General features: G+C 29.1%; 4 protein-coding genes across 4 annotated transcripts; 2 read left to right on the top strand and 2 right to left on the bottom strand.

Moving 5' to 3' along the window:
* Nucleotides 1–609: 609 nt before the first annotated feature.
* LOC128954544 (dnaJ homolog subfamily C member 7-like) lies at nt 610–16,019 on the bottom strand. The gene is made up of 8 exons (XM_054300134.1): nt 15,667–16,019; nt 7,857–7,945; nt 6,443–7,191; nt 6,182–6,347; nt 5,803–6,009; nt 5,712–5,728; nt 1,580–2,054; nt 610–1,069 (listed from the first exon to the last, which is right to left on the bottom strand). The coding sequence occupies exons 1-8, from the start codon at nt 15,810–15,812 to the stop codon at nt 675–677; spliced, it is 2,244 nt and encodes a 747-aa protein (XP_054156109.1). The 5' UTR covers nt 15,813–16,019; the 3' UTR covers nt 610–674.
* Nucleotides 3,363–5,426, top strand: LOC128954543 (ubiquitin-like modifier-activating enzyme 5). Its single transcript, XM_054300133.1, has 4 exons — nt 3,363–3,763; nt 3,826–3,871; nt 3,930–4,415; nt 4,512–5,426. Exons 1-4 carry the CDS (start codon nt 3,585–3,587, stop codon nt 5,037–5,039), a joined length of 1,239 nt encoding a protein of 412 aa, XP_054156108.1. The 5' UTR covers nt 3,363–3,584; the 3' UTR covers nt 5,040–5,426.
* A 1,859-nt stretch (nt 16,020–17,878) lies between the features above and the next one.
* On the top strand, nt 17,879–20,359 carry LOC128954546 (uncharacterized). Its single transcript, XM_054300137.1, has 3 exons — nt 17,879–18,042; nt 18,692–18,964; nt 20,054–20,359. The coding sequence occupies exons 1-3, from the start codon at nt 17,912–17,914 to the stop codon at nt 20,307–20,309; spliced, it is 660 nt and encodes a 219-aa protein (XP_054156112.1). The 5' UTR covers nt 17,879–17,911; the 3' UTR covers nt 20,310–20,359.
* A 2,556-nt stretch (nt 20,360–22,915) lies between these two features.
* Nucleotides 22,916–24,266, bottom strand: LOC128954547 (uncharacterized). The gene is made up of 3 exons (XM_054300138.1): nt 24,082–24,266; nt 23,541–23,813; nt 22,916–23,242 (listed from the first exon to the last, which is right to left on the bottom strand). The coding sequence occupies exons 1-3, from the start codon at nt 24,264–24,266 to the stop codon at nt 22,990–22,992; spliced, it is 711 nt and encodes a 236-aa protein (XP_054156113.1). The 3' UTR covers nt 22,916–22,989.
* Between the last annotated feature and the right edge of the window lie 28 nt (nt 24,267–24,294).

The following is a 24,294-nucleotide window of genomic DNA, read 5'->3' as shown; positions in this document are numbered from 1 at the left end:
ATATACTATTAAAATCTCTCTCTCTCTCTCTCTAATAGTATACATAAAAATTAAATTACCGGTATACATGAAATACTATTATTTCACCATGTTCATATATTATACTAGGTAGTTTTAAATTTACTGTACAAAAATGCAATATAATTTACACACACACACACAAATATTTGAAAATACAATATTAATTAATTTATTAATTTTTTTTTAATTTAAAAAATTGCCTAAATATTATGTTTTATATATACAGTATATATATATATATAATTATAAATTTAATATTATTTTTATGAAATGTCTTATATTTTTTTAAAATAAAAACAATGAATGTGTGAAATGAATGTTTCTATACAATGAATAATATACTGTAATAATAATAATTATAATTAATTATAATATAAATATATTATATAATTATAATTATTACCAATAGTATCGTATAGTTTGTTATACAATATATATAAATATTTATAAAAACATTAATAAATAAATTTCAAATTGATTGATGCATTTTGTTGTTGTCTTTTTTGTGTATCATTTAAATTATATAATTTAATATTATAATTATTTTTTTTAATTAAAAAAATAACTCCTAAATAACTGTCTAAATTAAATAATAATAATAATAATAACTAATTATTTTTTGTTAAATAAAATAAATCCTAAACTTTAATCGTTTAATAACCTCTTAAGCCATTATAGGCTTTAGTTTTTGAGTCTTCGTTGAGAATCTCTTTGATTTGTTTTCGGTGATCGACGGTTAGTTCGCCTTTGGGAAAGTCGACATCGAAAGTGATATACAGAGTTCCCCGAAGATTGTTGTTCTCGTAGTTGGGCATACCTTCGCCAGGTTTGCGCATACGAGCCCCCGGCCAGGTAATCTTGTCGCGCGATACCTGTACTTTGTGGCCGTCCAGATGCGGGACAGTCATCTGAAAGCCGACCAGTGCATCGGTCAGCGAAATGGTAACATTGGTGTACAGGTCGTCGCCCCGACGTTCGAACGTCGTGTGCGGCTGAGTTCGGATACGGACTTTCAGATCGCCCGGTTCGCCATCGATGTGCGGTTCGCCTGAATATCGATAATAATAATTATAAATACCGTTACACCAAAAAAAATCGGTAATTAATAAACTAATTGATCACAAAAAAAATCTCTAGTTTTTGTTTAAAAACCTATTGTTTTCAATCTATCCCAACCCTACTACTACTACTACTACGGGTGCCCTATCCTATCCATACTACTATCTAACCTATCCCTTCATCGATAATCTAATCCTACGTCTACGGTAATACCCGAACCTCCCCCCCAAACAACTACGGTAATACCCGAACCTATCCAAAAAGTACGATAATACCCGAACTTATCCAAAAACTACGGTAATACCCGAACCTATCCAAAAACTACGGTAATACCCGAACCTCCCAACAACTATGGTAATGATGGAAACACCCAATCAATGACTATCCATCCATCCATCTACCGATAATCTAATCATACATCTACGGTAATACCCCCGAACCTCCTTAACAACTAATGATGGAAACACCCAACTCATGGGCTGACTGATCATCTCAATACCTTCGGCAATGAACGTCTGTGTCTGGCCATCGCTCATACCGGCCTCGATCTCGATCTCCAGAAGTTTCTCTTCGGGTACCAGATCCATATTGGGACACTCGTCGCACACTTGCTGCTGCATCATCTGAAACCGGCCGGGACCCAGCTGTCGGGTAACCATTTCCTGGCGGCAATTACACTTGCGGGTACCGCTCGACGCCTTGTAGACCGATTTTTTCCTGACAACTTCCACAAAATTACCGCTATATAGCTCTTCGAGTGTTACCCACAAATCCATCACTACGTCGCCGCCTTTGGGTATCTCGCGTTCACCACCACCTCTACCGCCGCCGCCGCTATGACCGAAACCGTCACCGAAAAAACCAAAATCGCCGAAAAAACTGGCAAACGGATCGCTACCGCCAAACGAATCGCTTTTCAGACCTTCTTCGCCGTGTCGGTCATAGATCTTGCGTTTTTCGGCATCCGATAGTACCTAATAAAAAGTGGCCACAAATTACAATACGTGAGTTACAATACAACTGCGGGTGTTATCATATATATTGTATATGATATCCTGTACCTCATAGGCGGCGCCCAAGTCCTGAAACTTTTGATTGGCATTCGGGTCGTTGGGATTTTTATCCGGATGTAACTCTTTAGCTTGTTTTCGGTAGGCTTTCTTAATCTGGTTGATAGTCGCCGACCGGGAGACGCCTAATATACCATAAAAATCGCGTCTATAACCAAAAAACAAACAATTATGTTGTTGAGGACATGGATGTGTTTGGATCAGGTATGTGTGGTTTGGTAGTTGGTTGGGTGGGTGAGAGTTTTCATATGCTATATGATATATATCATATGACTTACCCGCACAATGCACTGTCGATGATGATTGTCAACAGCAATACCAACAACACTATCAACGATGACAATGATCTTCTCCAAGACATTTCCAGAGGGGTTTGGGATGTGTTTCGTGTATTGTTTTGTCCCCCAAAAAAAAAACTAAAAACTTTTTTTTTATTATTATATTATTATTTCAATCAAATTGAAAGTGTGTTGAAAACGCCGACTATTTTTTTGTTATTTTATTTTTTTTTTAATGTTTTATCAATACATACACACACTATGTGTGTACAGTATGTATGAGAGGAGTAGTCGTGTAATAAACCGATTGGTTGACTATAGATATACACACACATTAAAATATTTTATATGTGCGCCCACCTAACTATAAAACATACTGTGCGCGCACATACATACTGTATAGTATACAGTGATGTCATCATCAAGTTTGTTATATTTCAAAAAAATTAAAAAATAAAATAAAAGTTGTAAAACTGTATGTCCACAAAAAACGCCAGGTGCCGTCTATTGCCAAGCATACAGTATAGAATCTATAGTATAGATTCTATACTATAGATAGAGATAGTGTGTGTGTGTGTGTGTGTGTGTGTATATGTGTGTGTGTATGTATGAGAGTGTGTGTGTGTATGTGTGTGTGTGTGTGTGTGTGTATGTATGTTTGTGTGCATGTGTGTGTGTGTGTATGTGTGTGTGTATGTGTGTGTGTGTATGTGTGTGTGTATGTGTGTGTGTGTGTGTGTGTATGTATGTGTGTGTGTATGTGTGTGTGTATGTATGCGTGTGTATGTGTGTGTGTGTGTGTGTGTGTGTGTATGTATATGTGTGTGTGTGTGTGTATGTATATATGTGTGTGTGTGTGTATGTATGTGTGTGTGTGTCTATGTGTATGTGTGTGTCTATGTGTATGTGTGTATGTGTGTGTCTGTGTATAGACTACATACCAGTGCGCTGTCAGCCAACAACAACATACTAAAGTGTTTGCCACATATGCAACCACTTTATACAAACATATGACTTAACTAACTAACTGTCCATCACTACTACACCTGAACCGTAACCATACATAGGATAGGACTGACTGACTGACCACTTGGACTGACTGATTGTCCGGTTGACTGAAGACAGAAGAACTATAGTTGTTAGTGTCTGACCCGCGATGTCGTCGTCGTCGGCCGAAACTATGGATGAACTTAAAGCCCGAGTCCGACAATTGGAAAAACAGTTGGCCGACGAACGACTGCTGGCCAATCGGTCATCAATTAATGACAGCTCTGTTGGCGGCCGGCAAAAGATCGAAACGATGAGCTCCGAAGTGGTCGACTCTAATCCGTACAGGTATTTCACAAAAGTTTTTATCGGTAACCGCGCGGTAATTGACTTATCGTTTTTTTAATTAGTCGACTAATGGCACTGAAGCGGATGGGAATTGTTGACAACTATGAGGTGATTACTCCCGAGAAACTATATATATATATATAAATCTAATGGACACTATTTTTAGCGGATCCGCGACTTTACCGTAGCCGTAGTGGGCGTCGGCGGTGTAGGTTCGGTAACAGCCGAAATGCTGACCCGATGCGGTATCGGTAAGCTGTTACTGTTCGACTACGATCGGGTCGAGTTGGCCAATATGAATCGGCTGTTTTTCCAGCCCCATCAGTCGGGTATGTCGAAAGTAGAGGCCGCCCGGGCAACGCTGGCCAATATCAATCCCGACGTTGAATTTGAAACCTATAACTATAATATAACGACTGTCGACAACTTTGACGACTTTTGCGGCCGAATCAAGACCGGCGGTATCGACAGCGGCGGCGGTAAACGTCCAGTAGATCTAGTGTTGAGTTGTGTGGATAACTTTGAGGCCCGAATGGCCATCAATACGGCCTGCAATGAACTGAATCAGATTTGGTTCGAGTCGGGCGTCAGCGAAAATGCCGTTTCCGGACACATTCAGTTTGTCAAACCGGGAGAAACGGCCTGTTTTGCGGTAAGTTTCCGATAACCTAACCTTTGGTCTCCCAATCGGTAGTAATTAATGTCTCTTTCCTCCCGCCGCCGCCCGATGTCCTTTCTATCTCTATAGTGTGCGCCGCCACTTGTGGTCGCATCGAATATCGATGAAAAAACATTGAAAAAAGACGGCGTATGTGCGGCCAGTTTGCCGACAACTATGGGCATTGTGGCCGGTTTTCTTGTCCAAAATACATTGAAATATTTGCTCGGCTTCGGTACGGTTAGCCGCTATCTCGGCTACAATGCATTGGACGACTTTTTTCCCACTCTATCGATGCGTCCGAATCCCGGCTGCGACGACAGCTATTGCCGTCGGCGACAGCAAGAGTTCGATGCATTGCCAAAACCGTTGCCGACGGCTACCGATACTATGGCCTCAGCCGCTGATATTGTACACGAAGACAACGATTGGGGTATTTGTTTAGTAGACGAATCGGTAGCGACTGTGGAGAACCTAGAGATTGGTTCGTCGGGTGTAAAACTGGCGTACAGTCAGCAGCCGATTACCGCCGCCGCCGATGAAGTAGTAGAGACCCAATCAGCCAATAATGATGACCAAACATTAGAAGAATTAATGAAACAAATGAAACAATTATAATATATTCAAAAATATATCATAAAAACAATTTTTGAAATAATTTCCAGTATTTTTATTATTATTATTAATAAATTTTTTAATTATGTATACTATCGGTAATAATTAAATAATAATAAATTTTTTATTTTTTTTAATTACGAGAGTAAAAATTGCATCCAATTTTCAATTTTGGTTTTTTTTGTTTAATAATATACTATTGTTTTGTTTGTTTTTAAAATCAATTGGAAGTTAAATATATAGTGTTTATACTGTATATATTTGTATGTATTTTGTTGTTTTTTAATGTTGTATAAAATAATTACAATTGTTTAATATTATTATTAATAATATGTTTCGATAATATAATTCAAATTTTTTTTTTTTATAAATTTTAATTAAACCCAATCTCAACAACAACTCATACAATCAAAAGGGAAAGTTATTAAAGAAACTGTTGCCCTGTTGTTGTCCACCACCGCCGCCAGCGCCTCCCTGTGTGAATGTAAAATGAAACGGACCGCCCGAATGACCGGAGTTGAAACCTCCCGGTACGCCACCACCACCGGCGCCCTGCGAATTATAGAAAGCTTGAAACAGATTCGATGGATCAAAATCGCCGAAACCACTGGTGCCGTCGCCATCCAAGTCGACGCCACTGTCGTATCGGTTCTTTTTCTTCGGATCGGTTAATACAGCGTAAGCTTCACCGACTGATTCCCGAAAAAAAAAACAATCAATTAGTCGATCAAATATATATCAATCGATGGCTAATCCAAATGAATACCTTCTTTAAACTTCTTTTCGTGATCTTTGCGTTCGGCTTCCGGTGCTGTCGAATGTTTGTCCGGATGATGCATAACAGCCAGCTTTCGGTAGGCTTTTTTGATCTCGTCCTCGTTGGCCGACTTCGGTACGCCTAGTATTTTGTAATAATCTTTTCGTTTGGATTTTTTCAGCTCAAGCTTTGCATTGTCTAACAATTGTTTGTTTTCTGGGATTTGATGGCCGAAAAAAATGAGACATTTTTATTAACAAAAAAAAAACTTCGAAATCACTTCAGAGACACTGTACACCTCTCTCTCTCTCTCTCTCTCTCTCTCTCTCTCTCTCTCTCTCTCTATCTCTCTCTCTGACTGTCTGTCTGTCTATAGACATACACATACCTCGGCTCTTATCCTTCTTGTAGACGGTTTCATAGTCACGGACAGCCTCTTCGTACTGTTCATTATCTATATAGAGTTTACCTCTCCTTAAGTAGGCTTTGAAATAGTTTTCGTCTAATTTTAAGGCAGAGGAACAGTCATCGATGGCTTCATTTAGTTTCTTGAGCTATAATAACAACCAAAAAAAAGACAATTAGTTGATTAATAAAGTGAAGGATCAGGTAATCAATCAATCAATCAATCATAACAATGGCAACAAACCTTTGCGTAAGCAATCGATCGATTAAAATAGATCTTAGCATTGGTTAACGTATTCAACGGATCGGTAGTCAGGGCTTCCGTATAGATTCGGACGGCATCTTCCACTTTGTTATCTTTGAGGGCGTCGTTACCATCTTGTTTTTGGCTCATCAATTGTTTAGCTTTTTTGAACACTTTTTTCACTTTTACGTGATCCGGATTCAGTGTACAAACTTGTTTGAAATGCTGGTAGGCTTTGTCCAGATTATCCGTATAATACAAAGCCATACCACGGATGTAGATGGCGTCGGCATTTGTCTGATCGAAACGTAGTATATCGTTGACAATCTCCTGGGCTTCCGAGTGTTTGCCGAGCAGTACCAGACATTCGGCTTTCATCAGTTTCAATGGTACAGATTCGCTGGCCGTTTCCAACGCTTTACGTATGTTGTACAGTGCTGTCCGATGGTCACCGTTAGCCGAATAACGATTCGATTCTTTGATATGCTTTTCCAGGTCATCCAGACTACGTTTTTCCGGTTGCAAGGGTTGGTTAGGTTCATGTAGTTTGACTTTATCGAGACAACGTCGGGCTTCGTTTGTCTGGCCAAACAGTATATGACATTTGGCTTCTCTGAGGTAGCCTTTGACAAATCCGGGATCCAATTGTGTAGCTTTCTGGGCGTCCACTAGTGCCGCCTGATATCGCTGTGCCATCAGCTGACACGCGCACCGATTGCCGTAATAGGTGGCCGAAGACGGACATAAGTCTATAAAAATAATAATAATTAAAAAAAACAAAACAATTAAAAAATTTTATCATTAATTATATGTGAATCACATAATGTGATTTTAATAACAATAATAATCTTAAAATAAAACAATTAATATAATTTAAATAAATTGATGTCAATATAATTATATAATAGATTTTCAGTTTATATAACCCAATAAACAATTATTATTATTATTACTAAAACAAAAAAAATTATGCACTATTTATAAATCTAAAAAAATGCAATTAACTAATACTAATAATTAATAATTAATAAATAATTATTGTAAATAATTTATATCTATTATAATAATAATAAATATAATTTATACTAATCATTATTATATATATTAAAATTAAATAGTGTATAGATAGAGAGTACATACACATCAATTTCGATTACATTTTTTGATTTAATTAATAACAACTAATTATATATAGTGTATATAAATATAACGATCTCTAATTATATCAATTAATTATGCAAAACATTTTTTTATTGTTGTGTTGACATTGAAAAATCATCAATAATTATAATAAAATTTTTAATAGTTTAGCTTAATTATAAATTTGGTGACTATTTAATCATAACTATGAGATAACAGTTAGAGAGAGAGAGAGAGAGAGAGAGAGATAGATAGATAGAGAGAGAGCACATACCTATCGCTTGGGTATAGTATTTGATGGCATCGTTATATCGTTTTTGTTTATAAAGTTTATTTCCCTCTTCTTTCTTGGCCTCCGCCTGTCTGTTATAAAAACAAAATTATTTATTAATATTATTATTATTACAATTATTTTTAAATCAAATTAAATAAAAAAAATTATAATACATTTGAATTGGAAAAAAGACATTGTATTTGAAATTTTTTTGATTTATCAAGAAATAGATATCAATATAATTATATTCAATATAGGAAATCAATTTTTATTATTATTATTAAATGTAATAACTTATGTATAGTTTATTTTTTTATATATATTGAGAGTTAACAATAACATAGCCATAAAATGACATAAATTTTTCAAATGGGTTTTTTTCGGCATAAAAAACAACATTTTTAAACTCAATATATATAAACACATTATACCGTATATATACACACCAGAGGTTTTTTTAAAAGTGTTATCTTAATGTATGTGTTAACCCATTAAATAAAATTTTTTTTAAAAAAACATACGGTATGTGTGTTAACCTAACTGTTTGCCAGAAAAAAACACAACTATATTATAGATAACAGACAACCAAACAAAAAAATACCTAAACTTTTTCGAGTCATCCCTTAGTATGGGATATCTGGGAGGACTTATATGTATCTCTTTAAGCACTGTCTGATAGTGAGGAGTTGGCTGAGGAGGACCGTTAGCTTTACGGTCATCACTATCATCATCATCAACAACAACATTAGTATTAGTAGTAGTAGTATTACGGCTGTTGTTATTGTCRTTGCCGCCGACATAACGRCACCGATGATGGCCAACGTGTCGCGACCGTGACGAATGGCGGACACCATTTACGGTAGCGGCTGTACCGCCACCACCACCGCCAACATCGGTGGCAGTCTTATTGGTGGCGCCGCGTTGTTTGCTGGCCGACCGTTGGCTACAGTTATAGTCACTGTTACTGTAGTTGATCTCAATGGTCGGCGGTCTGGCCTCTATCGTGTCATAATTGGACAGCAAAAAGTCGTCAAATGTCGGCGATTCGGCGTTTCGTTGATTATTATTATTATTATTATTAGTATTGTTTGTACAGAAAGTTTTTGGATATAATCTCATTGTATATATTGTATTGTAATTATTAAATAAATAGATATTAATAAATAACTTGAATTAAAATCAATCAATCAATCACTGAATAATAACCACCAAAAAAAATCACGATTTTTTTTTGATTTAAATTTTTAGTTACAATTAAAACAAATTATAAGTTTTTTTCGATACCAAAATTATTGATATCTTCAATACACAAACACTTCAAGGAGATTATGACCTTATATTGTATTAAAATATATATTTTTTTTTAAATTCAATCAAAAGTAAAATTTCTATAATAAAAATACATTTGAATTGTTGTAACCAAACAAACACTAGAGTTTTACAATCAATAATACTATTAATATTATTTTTATGACAAAATCGATGATGAATTAGATGTAGAAAATTGCTATTATATATATACAGTTATATATATATATATATATATATATAATCGCACAAAACTAAACACAAACACACATATATATATATAAAGTGAATTAATTAAAACAAGGAATTGATTTTATTATATATATATATATATATATATATATATATATATATATATATATATATATATATATATATATATATATATATATATATATTTATAATATGAATATAAATATATAATTTTCACAAACAATTGCTGAGTCAATCATATATTAAATAAAAAAAACTGTATATAACTGGATATACAAACACAAGTGTGTGTGAGGACTTGGATGTCAACAAAACTTATATAACAACAAAAATGATTTGACAAAAAAATAAATAAATCCGATATTGTTATAAAAAAACTATAAATAGTTGTCAATCGGTTTTTTTAGATTTAAGTATATTATAGAAAAAATTGTTGTTTTATTTTATTTTATATAATTATTATTAAATAAAACTTTTTTAAGTTTGTTTGTTAAGTGACAGTTCAGGCATACAATATGAGACACCAAATAATAATAAACTATTATATGGACTACAAATACAAACTTATTTATATATTAAGTAGTAGTAGTCGACTAAATAAATCTAAAGCACTTTTATATAATAATAATAATATTGAAATTATTAGCAATTATTGAATAACTTGTATATGAATGGATCGGATCGGTAGGAGAGGAGTGTATGCTAGAAATAGAGAGAGAGGAAAGGTATGCAATGCAATGCAATACCAGGTATTGTGCGTTTGAATTAAATTCAAGGATAACGACACCGAAAGCGTCGACCTGTGAGAGTAGTAGTAGTAGTAGTGGTGATGAAAAAAAAGTGAGACCACAGCCCAACCAAACCAACCATCACTCAGTCATCCGCATACATACATACCTAACCCAAACCTAAACCATTAGATTCTTGCAAACAGTATATTGAAAACTATATGTATTTTATAAATATATATATKTAAAAACTTGTGCTACAACTCACTCACATATCTTTTATTTTTGTTGATATTTTTTTATAAAAAATAATAATAATAATAAATATTTTATGTAATGTAATGTAATTTTAATTTTTAGTGTTGTTGGCCATCAAATAGTATAGATATAAAAAAATTAAAAAAAAAGTTTCGGCATTACTAACCAAACACACACACAAAACATGCAATCAATTCAATGATGTTTTTAATATTAAACATTATTATACAACAAATAATAATAATAATACTATTATTTAAAAAAAGTTACGAAACTTAACGTAACATAACATTACACATTAGATTAGGTGTTGGTTTGATATGTGAAAAGCCTACACATTATGTCTGCATATTATTATTATTATAACAAAATTGCCGTTTAGTTTATAAAAAAAAAAAAATTATGTTGTGTTGTAAATATATTTTCATTATTATTATTTTTTAGATAACATTGTCCTAACTTTGACTAAACAAATCGGATTCAAATTATATAATAATAATAATAATAATATAATGAATGAGTTTTTGAACTCATTGTTTTAGATTTTTATTTATTTATTTTTTTGATTTATTTTTTGATTTTAGTTTATGTAATCCAATCAGTAATTTTTTGTAGTTGATGTCTATCTATTAATAATAATAATGCAACAAATAATAATTAAAAACCATCAAATTATAAACCAAAAACTAATAGCAAATATATATATATTTAATATTATATTTATATATAATTTTATAATATTAACCAAAAATGTAGATTTGGGTCAAAGATAAGAATAATTTTTGTTAAATAATTTATTTATTTATTTTTTCATTATTAACTAAAACACAAATTTCATACTTAATATGGGATTCAATTTCAATTAAAATTTAAATAAATAATAATAATAAAAACTTTAAATGTTTTTTGAACATTTAACTAAAATAAAATTAATGATTTTTTTTACAGTAAATATTATAATATTAATAATGATTATTATTATTATTATTACTATTACTACTACTAAAAATGTGTATTGAATATCAATGAAGTAATAATAATAATAGTGAGGCAATAGATTTGTATTAATAGTTAATTTTTTTGAATAATAACTAATAAATACTAAATAATCTTTTTTTAAAATATATATACTATGGCTTAAAATCAAAATTATATGCAAAAACAAGTTTGTATATAACAAATAAAATTTAAAAACAAAACAAACAGTTTTTTAAAAAAAACAATAACAAGAAAAATGTGGTCAAAATACGAGAGAGGAGTCGGGTTAACAAACCATACGGACAGGTAGTATAAGGAGTAGTAGTTATAGTAATAATAATAATAAGGAACTCATGTTTAAAGAGTTAGCACTAAACTAAATGATAGAGTGAATCAAATCGTTTATAATATATTATTATATTATTATTATTATATAAATTTTGTATATAATTAAATGCTTTATTGTCTTAAGTAATAATAATAATAATAATAATAAATTTTACAAATAATATAATGATTTCTAAAAACAATTTTTTTTGGGAGTTTTTTATTTAAAAAACTTTAAATAATAAAAAAATTATTTGCCAAATATGAAACCAACACATTATTATTATTTAAGATCTCATTGTGTGTGTGTGTTAGCTAAGTGTAAACAAACTATTTTTTTTTGTAAATAAATTTATAATTACATAACAAATAAACAAACAAAAAAATAATATTCAAATAAAAACTAAACAAAATTTACTTAAAAAAAACACGAGAAGCTGTCGTCGATTTTTTTGTTGTTGAATAGAAATTATATGACATAACAGTCAAACAAACAACAATTATTATAAAATAACTTTTTTTTTTGGTGTTTTTGTTAATGTATATAAAATGATCGTTCAGAGAGAGAGAGAGAGAGAGAGAGAGAGAGAGAGAGAGAGAGAGAGAGAGAGAGAGAGAGAGAGAGAGAGAGAGAGAGAGAGATAGAGAGAGTTAAAAATTAAATGAAAAAATTAACATATTATAAGAAAATATATATTTTTAAAAAAATGTATATTACATTACATATCATATTTTTAAAAAAATATAAAATATTTATGTTTGTTATCTATAAATTAACAAACTTATCATAATCATTTTTTATTATGATTATTATGATTATTACTGTATTATTATTATAATGTAATGATGATGTAATGATGTGTTTAATTCAACAAAAATGATAAAAATCATATAATATTTACTATACAACTAATGAAATGTTTGCTTTAAAAAATTATCATTTCTAACAAAATTATATTTATAGATAACATTTATAAATTAAAATTTTTTTAAAAAAAACTACAGGTATTTAATCTGTCTATTGACTCATTGCATAGCATTTTATTTTTTTATAACTTATTTTGTTTGGTAATCGGCCGCTGAAGACACTTGTCTAACGCCTACAGATAAACACAACATTTTTTTATATAATATATTAATACTGTATATATATATATATAAATAATTTTTATTTTATTTTTTAATTCACATATGTATTGAAGCGCTAATAATAATACTTTTGAAGATTAAAAACAACAACAACAACAACAAAAACAATATATACCGTGAGTTCAATAGCATAACAGATGGTATGGGATGGGGGGGGGTAGGGATGGGATGGGATGCCAATGGGGACTAAAATTAGACTAAAGCCGTAAAGTGTAGAAAATTTTTTGAGAAAATAATTTAAATAAATAGGAAAAAATAAAATATTATTAATTTTATTAATAGTATAAATAAATACTGTATTTAAATGCATGCAAAAAAATTATCTAATTTTTTTTTTGTTTTGTTAGTTAAATATCTAAATGAGTCCAAACTGTTAGCTTTATATCACGATTTTTCATGTCTAATATATATATACAGTATATAGATATTAAGTTTACTATAGAGAGAGAGAGAGAGAGAGAGAGAGAGAGAGAGAGAGAGAGAGAGAGAGAGATATCTTAATAACCGTATATAGCAATCGATAGAAATACTGTATATTTTTTTAATATCATATATAAAATACCTATATATTGTTGTTGTTATTATTACTACATATTATTATTATATAAATATTAAACACCAAACAAAAAACGTGTGGCAAATGTATCAAACAATCCATTGATCCCAACCAACCAAACAAAAATGCATTAAATACTAGTAAAATGATTCATCACTTTATGTTATAGATTCATAAGTCATAGATAAGTCATCCAACTGTCTGTCCCCGGACGACAAACCCAAGAGCATCATCACTACTATACATACATACATACATACATGGGTTTGATTGGTATAAGGGGTTAAAGTCAATGAACCAATTGTTTCTCTCTCTTTCAATACCCATGTTTGCAGTTATTATTATATAATATATTAGTATTCAAGAAAATTATGATAATATCTATAAAAAAACTTAACAAACATTTTTTCAAGTAATACATACATACGTTATGAACCCGTTTTAATGTGTAATTCATACACAACGGGTTGATTATGATAGGAGAGTGCAATAATAATAATATTAATTGCAAATTAAATCATTTAAAAAAAAATTATAACTGATTTTTTTTGTTTGCAAAATAAAATACTAAATAATTATGAGAAATAAAAAAAACAAACAAATAAATTGCTTAAAAATACACTATTTTTTTAAAACAAAATTTTTGTATAGTTTAGTTAAATGCTATTTAAATGATTGCTTTCTAATTATTTGATTATTAAATTATATTTTTGTGATAAAATTTTTATGTTTCAGATAAACTACTATTTTTWAAAATTTTTTTTTATTAACTCATAATCAATAACTATTTTAATTATATTATATTAACACTTCATATATTTAATGTAAATGTAAATATAATGTAAATAAAGCATATGTATTGTGTAATATATAATTGTTAATCAATTTTTTTTCTCTATATAAAAACATTAAAAAAACAAAATCAATAATATTGTTGATAAATCCCATTAAATATATAAAAAAATTTTAATCAATAGATTTAAGTAATATATTTTTTTTAATAACAATTATCTCAAATATAAAACCAAAAAAAAAATAATAATAATAAAAAGATTATGTACTTAAGCACACATATATACTGTATATTTTAAATATCAAATAATTTATTTATTTAAATAGATATGTTTAATGAATAAAATAATAATTTTTTTTTATAATAATAATTATCATAAAAAAATTATAAACAAATCAATAGTTAACCAAATTATATATATATGATATGCTATTAATTTGGATATTAATGAACAATCATTATATCAACAAAAAAAACTAAATAATAAATTAAAAACTAAAACAAATTTTTAGTTTTTTTATTATTAATATTATCATATCTATGGTTGTAATTTACAGCATATATATATACATTATATATATATGGTATAAATATCAATACTATTACTACTACTACTACTACTACTACTACTACTGTACTACTAATAAAAAAAAAATTACTAAATGCTATATTATAATCAAATACCTTTTAATACTAATAATAATTATCATTATTACAGTATTATTATTATAATTATACTAACAAGTAATGTAATGGTTTCGTAATACTAATACCCGTAATATAAATGTATTTTTTTTTTTGTTAAATTACTGTACATTACATTACAATACATTTAACCAACCAATACATCCCTTATATCGACGACAACGACCACACCATTCAAAACAGTAACCATCGATGATATGTATGTCCTATTATTAGATACCATTAGATATCATACTATAGTGTTGTCCGCCGCCAGTGGATGACAAGGAGGTGTCGGAGGACAACACAAACAAGACTTTTTCATACATATCTTAGTTTTATATTAAAAACTATAACCGAAAAAAACTGGTATTTTCTAACATTTAATTATTTCAAACACACAATCGGATGGACACACACACACCCGCGCGGGTCTGTCTGTATGTCCACCGCAGTGGAGGACGAGGCGGTGGACAACACCAACAAGACTTTTCATACATATCTTATAGTTTTATATCATATATTAAAAACTATAACCGAAAAAAACTGGTGTTTTCTAACATTTAATTATTTCAAACACACAATCGGGTGGACACACAGCACACACCCGCGCGGGTCTGTCTGTATGTCCGTAAACTAATGGTGTGATCGGTCGGTCGTAAACACGCCAATTGGTGGCGTCGACGGTGACGGCGGGTGTGAGGAGGATAGGTGTATGTGTTTCGAGAGGACACAGACATATTGAGGACATTATAATTGATTTCATTGATAATTAAAATGAAAACAAAGACATCATCTCTTCAGAAGACTACTTACTCTTCCTTTGATTTGATGATATGATCGATAACTTGAATGTCCGACTCGTCATCCATATCGATGTCGTCGCTGGCGATGTTAGTGTTGTTGTTGTTGTTGTTGTTGGCGTTATTGACGGCGTTTTTTGTCAACAATATATCGGCCATAATGTTGTCCACTAACAGGTGTTTGACCGCTGCTGATGGCTTCAGAAGTCGTCTCCGATATCACCGCACAATTGGTCTCCAAATAACAACAAAACAAAACAAAACAGTTATTGTTTGTAATTATAATAACCACTGAATGACCTAATAATATGAGCGCTATTATCGCTACAGTATATACACTGGTATTACAGTATTATTATTAGTAGTAGTAGTAGTAAACGGTTTTTACTGTATATATATATTATAGTATTAAATTGCGTTCAATAAATAAAAAATGCATTACAAATATATGTATGTACTGTACATACATAACGTTTATATACTGTATTACATGTATTAATACCTGTATTTAATATGTGATGAATGTTAGAGAGAGAGAGAGAGAGAGAGAGAGAGAGAGAGAGAGAGAGAGAGAGAGAGAGAGAGAGAGAGAGAGAGAGAGAGAGAGAGAGAGAGAGAGAGAGAGAGAGAGAGAGAGAGAGAGAGAGAGAGAGAGAGAGTATAGACTCGCCAGATGTCTAAACATGTTATCTATATATATATATATATATATATTATTTAATATACAATATATTAATATTTTTCAAGTTTTCAAAAATTATTGTTAATTTTATAAGTAATTTATTTTAATAAAAACAAACAAAATAATTATTTATTTATTATAAAATAAATTATTTTGATTTTTTTTTTAAATTGATATATTATTTTTTAGAAAATTTTATTTTATTTTTTTGGTTCTCTAATTCAACAAAAATTATATATATATATTTATACGGTATTAATACTATAGGTATATCTGGCAATCCTACTGTAATATATATATATATATACAGTACATGTACATTGACAATGAAATCATGTTAGATATTTGTACATCAATAACGTTATACACTATATATAATACATTAAATAGTAGTTTAAAAAAATAAATTTTAGATATAAAACCAATAATTTCATTAACATTTTTATTGGAAAATATTATTTTTTTTGTTAATTATTATTATTATTATTAATATTAAAAAAAATAATTTTTGTAGAAATGTATTTAAATATTCAACAATTACTGCACCAAAACTATAATATATTATTTGAATTATTATTATTATTATTCAATTTGTTATTAAAATAAACTTTTTCAAATATATTTTTTTGACATAGAAAACTATATTAATATAATAAAATAATTTTTAAGTATTAAAAAAATTAACTAAATTTTTGTTTTGAGTGAATTTTTTTTATTTTGAATAAAATCCAAAATATTTAGTTAGACTTTAGAACCAATTAAAAAAAATAGAAAATAAAATACATTTTTTAAAAAAAAAATATGACTTAAAAATAAAATATAAAAAAGTGTTTTTTAGGGTCTTAATTGTTATGTATATTATTTTAATTGTATTTTATTTAATTTAAAAAAAAATATTACTATCAGACAATGTTATTATTAATTATTATTATAACTTTTGTAACTATAGTGTGTAATTAAACCCAAACCACCCTACCCTACCCGACCCATTAATTTTTCAATAAAAATAGCCATCAATTAAATTATTACAAATAATTTGTTTGTTTGTTTTTGTATTAGTATTATTAGTATTATTATAATTGTAATTAATTAATTTTTTTTATTGATATTGAATAAAATACAAAATATGTTTAGTTAACCTTTAACTAAGTTTAACTAAAAAAAATAAAATAAAATAAAATACAATTATCAAAAATATCAAATTGTTATATTTATTAATTTAATAGCTTTTTATTTTAACAAAATTATTATTATTATTATTAATTATTATAACTTATCACATAAAAATTATATTTAAAAAAACATATGGATCTATTAATTGGTTTTAAAAAATATATATTAATATTGTATATATACTTATATATTTTTTCAATTAGTAGTAGTGGTAGTGGTAGTAGTAGTTAAAAAAATTTTAAAAGATATTTATCTTAATATAACAAAAAATCATATTAGTTATTTTCATATATTTGATTAGCTGTATTATATATCTATAAAATATATATATATTACTAATACTAATAATATGATTAACTATTATAGCTGTTTACTGGTGGTATTGTTGTTGTCCGGCACCGGTATGTGTGATCTAATTATCAATGAAGATATGGACAATGAGATCGACAATTTGATTGCCGATAACGATCGTATGGCTCTACCCTATAGGAGAGCTCCCGAAACAGTCAAATTGTTTGACAATGAAATTTGCAAGTAATTGAATTGTTGAATATAAAAAAATTAATTAATTAAATTAATATTTAGCTAATTATAACAATTTAACAGCTAATATATAATTACTATATATATACTAATATAATAATATTAATACTTTAATTTATTATCATTATTATTGCATAACAGTAATTGCAAATTATTATAATTAATTGATAATAATTATTAAAATAAAACTAATGCAAGTAATTGACCAAAAAAAATAAAATAAAAAAACTATATATGTTAAATATTGGGGGGACCCCCATGATTTTTCTACAATTTTTTTGTTACCCCCCCCCCCGATTTTTCCAACTAATTTAATATAGATTTATTATTATTATTATTATTGGATGAATTAATGAAATTTTTGTTGAAATATGTGTAACTATTTTGTTAACAATAACAAAAAAATCTTAAAATATTAATTAAAATTAAAACTATATTTATTTTTAATAATTTGTTATAACTATTATAACAACTAATATATTATATTAATACTGTATTTATTATCATTAATATTGTTAATACACAGTAATTGCATATTATTATAATTAATTAATAATATATAACTATTTAATTAGTAAATTAAAAAAGTTTTTATTTTATGGTTTTTAAATTATTTTTATCCCAAAAAAATTAATTTAAGAGTCTATTACCGAAAAGAGTTAAGAATTGCCGACTATTTGACGCACAAGTATCACAATAACCGTCATCTGAGAGTATTGGCCGCCAATATGTCGCTGACACGGATGCGATTGTGGGACAAAGTGTGTAGTGGTAACAATCATTATATAGTCGGACTGTTTCGGGCGGCCAACCGGAATCTGGACGAAACCAAACAATATGCTATCTATGCTTTTCATGCCATACAATCGGCCAGTCATCCTAATTCGGGTTTTACAGTTCCACATTTGATGTGGTATGTCATATATATATATCAGGGCTATGCATTGTTTAGCAGAGAGAGAGAGAGAGAGAGAGAGAGAGAGAGAGAGAGAGACAGAGAGAGACAGAGAGAGAGAGAAAGAAAGAGAGAGAGAGAGACAACAGATAGATAGAGAGACAGATAGATAGGGAGAGAGAGACAGATAGATATGGAGAGAGAGAGAGAGACAAATAGATAGTGAGAGAGAGACAAACAGATAGATAGGGAGAGAGAGACAGATAGATAGGGAGAGAGACAGATAGATAGGAAGAGAGAGACAGATAGATGGGGAGAGAGAGACAGATAGATATGGAGAGAGAGACAAATAGATAGTGAGAGAGAGAGAGAGACAAACAGATATATAGGGAGAGAGAGACAGATAGATAGGGAGAGAGAGACAGATAGATATGGAGAGAGAGACAAATAGATAGTGAGAGAGAGAGAGACAAACAGATATATAGGGAGAGAGAGACAGATAGATAGGGAGAGAGAGACAGATAGATAGGGAGAGAGAGACAGATAGATATGGAGAGAGAGAGAGACAAACAGATATATAGGAAGAGAGAGACAGATAGATAGGGAGAGAGAGAGACAGATAGATATGGAGAGAGAGACAAATAGATAGTGAGAGAGAGAGAGAGACAAACAGATATATAGGGAGAGAGAGACAGAGATAGATATGGAGAGAGAGACAAATAGATAGTGAGAGAGAGAGAGAGACAAACAGATAGATAGATGGAGAGAGAGAGACAGATAGATAGGGAGAGAGAGACAGATAGATATGGAGAGAGAGACAAATAGATAGTGAGAGAGAGAGACAAACAGATATATAGGGAGAGAGAGACAGATAGATAGGGAGAGAGACAGATAGATAGGGAGAAAGAGAGAGAGCTAACTATTTTAACAAATCAAATAAAAGTGTGTCAATAGAGGATATATATTATATATATATCTCTTCCCCCACACATCCTACCCTAACCCTTAATTTTTTTTTTGAATAAAAATAGCCATCAATTAGATTATTAAAAAATTATTAATTTTGTGTTTGTTTTGCTGTATTATTATTATTATTATTATTGACAGTATTGCTGATACCTATTACGAAAAGTATGCCAATTCGTTCAATAATACAGATTATCGTCAAACGGCTATAAATATTTTGCATACACTGTCTGACTCGTGGATGCCATACCTCAGGATTGTTATGAAATTGAGATCAAGCGATAGGATAACCAATTGTAATGCAATCAATGTTACAACAGTTGATCCACTATATGGCCGACGACTGTCCAAACAGATGGCATTATTTGATGCATTCAATGCATTAGTTAAAGTTTAATAAAAAAAACTACATTTTAAAACATTAAAAAAGTGTTATTATTATTAAATAGGGTATCAGAAATTGAATTTTATTTTTTTTTTAAATATATGAGAAATATAAATATATTTATGAAAAATTAAATAAACATAAATTGTTACATAAATTTTTGACAAATAAAACTTTAATTATTTTTTAAATTTTAATTGTAATTATTTTTTTTGTGGAGATTTTTTGTTTTAAATATTCTGTTTAAACAACAAATTAAAATAAATTAATTAATTAATAAGTTTTTATTTTTAAGTTTTAATCAATGCATCGAAAGCATCAAATAATGCCATTTGTTTGGACAGTCGTCGGCTACTGTATAGCGGATCAATTGTAACATTCATTGTATTACAATCGGTAATCCTATCGCTTGATTTCATATTCAAAACGGTACGCATGTATGGCATCCATGAGTCGGACAGTGCCCGCAAATTTTCAATACATGTCCGACGATAGTCTGTATGGTTGAACGAATTGGCATACTTTATACTCTCTGTCTCTCTGTCTCTCTCTGTCTCTCTCTGTCTCTCTCTGTCTCTCTCTCTGTCTCTCTCTGTCTCTCTCTGTCTCTCTCTGTCTCTCTCTGTCTCTCTCTGTCTCTCTCTGTCTCTCTCTGTCTCTCTCTGTCTCTCTCTGTCTCTCTCTGTCTCTCTCTGTCTCTCTCTGTCTCTCTCTGTCTCTCTCTCTGTCTCTCTCTCTGTCTCTCTCTCTGTCTCTCTCTCTGTCTCTCTCTCTCTCTCTCTCTCTCAATATTACATTGTTATAGTTTTTTAATATATTTTAATATATATTATATCATATATATATTATATCATATATATATATTATATCATATATATATTATATCATATATATATTATATCATATATATATTATATCATATATATAAAATGTATATATATATAAAATGTATATATATATAAAATGTATATATATATAAAATGTATATATATATAAAATGTATATATATATAAAATGTATATATATATAAAATGTATATATATATATAGTATATGACATACCACATCAAATGGGGAACTGTAAAACCCGAATTAGGACGACCGACCGCTTGCATGGCATGTAAAGCATAGGTGGAATATTTTTTGGTTTTAGCCAGATTCAAGTTGGCCATCCTAAATATTCCGACCACATAAGCGCTGGCAGTCCTACATTGTTTGTCCCACAATCGCATCCGAGAGTCAGTGATATATTGGCGGCCAATGCTTTCAGGTGACGATTTTTGTGATACTTGTGCGTCAAATAGTCGACTATTTTTAGCTCCTTTTGATAATAGACTCTTAATTTATAACACAATAACAATAAGAAATATATAGTTTTTATTTTATTTAATAAGTATTTAAATAAAAATTTATTCATTATATATATATATATCATATAATTTATATACAATTATATAATTATTTATGTTTTATATATATTTAATTTTTTTGTTGTATAAAATAAATTTAATTAATTCATCCATTAATAAAATAATACTAATAATAATAAATCTATATTAAATTACCTGAAAAAAATTGGGGGGGGAGCGTGGAGGTTAACAAAAAAAATCGTAGAAAAGTCTAGGAGGTCCCCCTTTTATTTAATATGTATTTATTTATTTTTTAATTTAATTTTTTTTTGGGCCAATTACTTGCAAATTTCATTGTCAAACAAATGGATTGTTTCGGGAAATCGTCGATAGGGTAGAGCCATGCGGTCGTTATCGGCCAACAAATTGTCGATTTCGTTGTCCATGTCTTCATTGATTAGGGACGCCATACATACCGGTGCCCGACATCAACAACAACACAGTGTTGGACAACAACATCGGCGCGCCAGTAAATTGCAATAATAGTTAATCATATTATTATTAGGATTATATTATTTTTTATTGAAAATTTTTGTTTTATAATTATAATAAAACTAATTAAATATTAAATTTTTTTTTTTTGGTAAAATGTCTACCTATAAACAATTTCATAAAAATATTGTAAATGTATAGAAAAAAAAGTTTTCAACTTAACAACAACAAAAAAATAAATAAATTTATGTTATATTAATCCATATGTGTTTTTATTACTCTATTAATGTGGAAAATTGTTGGGAATTTTTTTTTATTAGGGAACTTTCCTCTCATGGAAAGTTGATACCAACTTTTTTTTATTATACAACAAGTATTACATCACAAGTGTTATCATCAATTGGGTGATGGGGGAGGGGTCATTTTTTTTGTATAATATGGTCATCCTAGACATTATTACAGTGTATATAATAGTTTATACTGTATAATATATATAAATAAAATAATATAAATACATTATATAAATATTATTAGTAGTAGTAGTGTATATAATAAAGTTACTATTATGTTATGATTTTTATTTTTTTTCCAACTAATTAATGTTTTTTTTTAAAAATTTATTTTTTATAGATTTTTCAGAAAAATATTATATATAAATATATTTATTTAAATAGTGAGACAATTTTTGTTGTTGTTGAAATTCAATTTATTTATTATAATATAAAAAAATTTTGTTTTATAAATTTAATTATTATTATTATTATTATTATTATTATATAATAATAATATTTATTATTTTAATTGTAATTATCTAATAATCTGTTATTTATTTATTTTTTTTGAAAAATTTAGTTAAGCCTTAACTAATGCATGGAAAGCATCAAATAATGCCATTTGTTTGGACAGTCGTCGGCCATATAACGGATCAATTGTAACGTTCATTGCATTACAATCGGTAATCCTATCGCTTGATCTCAAATTCATAACAATCCTGAGGTATGGCATCCATGAGTCAGACAGTGTACGCAAATTATTTATAGCCGTTTGACGATAATCTGAATTATTGAACGAATTGCTAAACTTTTTGTAATAGGTATCGGCAATACTGTCGTAAATAATAATAATAATAATAATAATAATAATAATATTGAAAACAAACATATTATAAAAAACAAATTATTATATATTCACTTATATCTAATTGATGGGTAGGATAGGGTGTTTATGGTGGGGGTAGATATAAAAGATCTATTCTCTATACAAACACTTTATTTGATTTGTTAAAATAGTTTGCTATCTCTCTCTCTCTCTCTCTCTCTCTCTCTCTCTCTCTCTCTCTATCCTAAATCATGTTTATCCCTGATATATATATATATATATATATATATATATATATGACATACCACATCAAATGGGGAACTGTAAAACCCGAATTGGGACGACCGGCCGCTTGGATGGCATGAAAAGCATAGGTAGCATATTGTTTGGTTTCGGCCAGATTTCGGTTGGCCATCCGAAACAGTCCGACTATATAATCATTTTCACCCTTACATAGTTTGTCCCAAACTCGCATACGTGTCAGCGACATATTGGCGGCCAATACTCTCAGATGACGGTTATTGTGATACTTGTGCGACAAATAGTCGGCAATTCTCAACTCTTTTTGATAATAGACTCTTAAATTTTGTTGTTGTTGTTGTAATAAAATAATTAAAAACATAAAATAAAATGTTTTTTTAATTTACTAATTAAATAGTTTTTTTTTTAATAATAATATTATTATCAATTAATAATATGATCATAATTATAATAATATGCAAATGTTATGCAATGTTATGCAGTAATAATGATAATAAATTAAAGTATTAATATTATATATTAGCTGTTAAATTGTTATAATTAGCTTATTATTAATTAATTAATTAATTAATTCAATTCAATTACTTGCAAATCTCATTGTCCAACAAAGCGACTGTTTCGGGAAATCGTCGATAGGGTAGAGCCATACGGTCGTTATCGGCCAACAAATTGTCGATTTCATTGTCCATATCTTCATTGATTAGGACGGCATACATACCAATGCCCGACAACAACAACAACACCAGTAAATAGCTATAGTAGTTAATCATTTTATTATTATTATTAGTATTAGTATTA

This window comes from Oppia nitens, unplaced genomic scaffold (assembly GCF_028296485.1).
Source record: "Oppia nitens isolate AA-2021 unplaced genomic scaffold, nextdenovo-longstitch-racon4-pilon3 scaffold28_pilon_pilon_pilon, whole genome shotgun sequence".
Classification (NCBI taxonomy): Eukaryota; Metazoa; Arthropoda; class Arachnida; order Sarcoptiformes; family Oppiidae; genus Oppia; species Oppia nitens.
The sequence above is the reverse complement of the archived record's forward strand: the minus strand, read 5'-3'. Positions and strand labels throughout refer to the sequence as shown.

Bases quoted from the DNA above. Each gene is read 5' to 3' on its own strand.
- LOC128954543 (XM_054300133.1), top strand. From the start codon at position 3,585: ATGTCGTCGTCGTCGGCCGAAACTATGGATGAACTTAAAGCCCGAGTC. The intron at 3,764-3,825 runs GTATTTCACAAA...TTTTTTAATTAG, and splicing joins GTCGACTCTAATCCGTACAG to TCGACTAATGGCACTGAAGC. The intron at 4,416-4,511 runs GTAAGTTTCCGA...CTATCTCTATAG, and splicing joins GAGAAACGGCCTGTTTTGCG to TGTGCGCCGCCACTTGTGGT.
- LOC128954544 (XM_054300134.1), bottom strand. From the start codon at position 15,812: ATGGCCGATATATTGTTGACAAAAAACGCCGTCAATAACGCCAACAAC. The intron at 7,946-15,666 runs GTAAGTAGTCTT...TTTTTATAACAG, and splicing joins ATCATCAAATCAAAGGAAGA to ACAGGCGGAGGCCAAGAAAG. The intron at 1,070-1,579 runs GTATTGAGATGA...ATCGATATTCAG, and splicing joins ACAGACGTTCATTGCCGAAG to GCGAACCGCACATCGATGGC.
- LOC128954546 (XM_054300137.1), top strand. From the start codon at position 17,912: ATGTGTGATCTAATTATCAATGAAGATATGGACAATGAGATCGACAAT. The intron at 18,043-18,691 runs GTAATTGAATTG...AATTAATTTAAG, and splicing joins TTTGACAATGAAATTTGCAA to AGTCTATTACCGAAAAGAGT. The intron at 18,965-20,053 runs GTATGTCATATA...TATTATTGACAG, and splicing joins ACAGTTCCACATTTGATGTG to TATTGCTGATACCTATTACG.
- LOC128954547 (XM_054300138.1), bottom strand. From the start codon at position 24,266: ATGATTAACTACTATAGCTATTTACTGGTGTTGTTGTTGTTGTCGGGC. The intron at 23,814-24,081 runs GTAATTGAATTG...ACAAAATTTAAG, and splicing joins TTGGACAATGAGATTTGCAA to AGTCTATTATCAAAAAGAGT. The intron at 23,243-23,540 runs GTATGTCATATA...TATTTACGACAG, and splicing joins ACAGTTCCCCATTTGATGTG to TATTGCCGATACCTATTACA.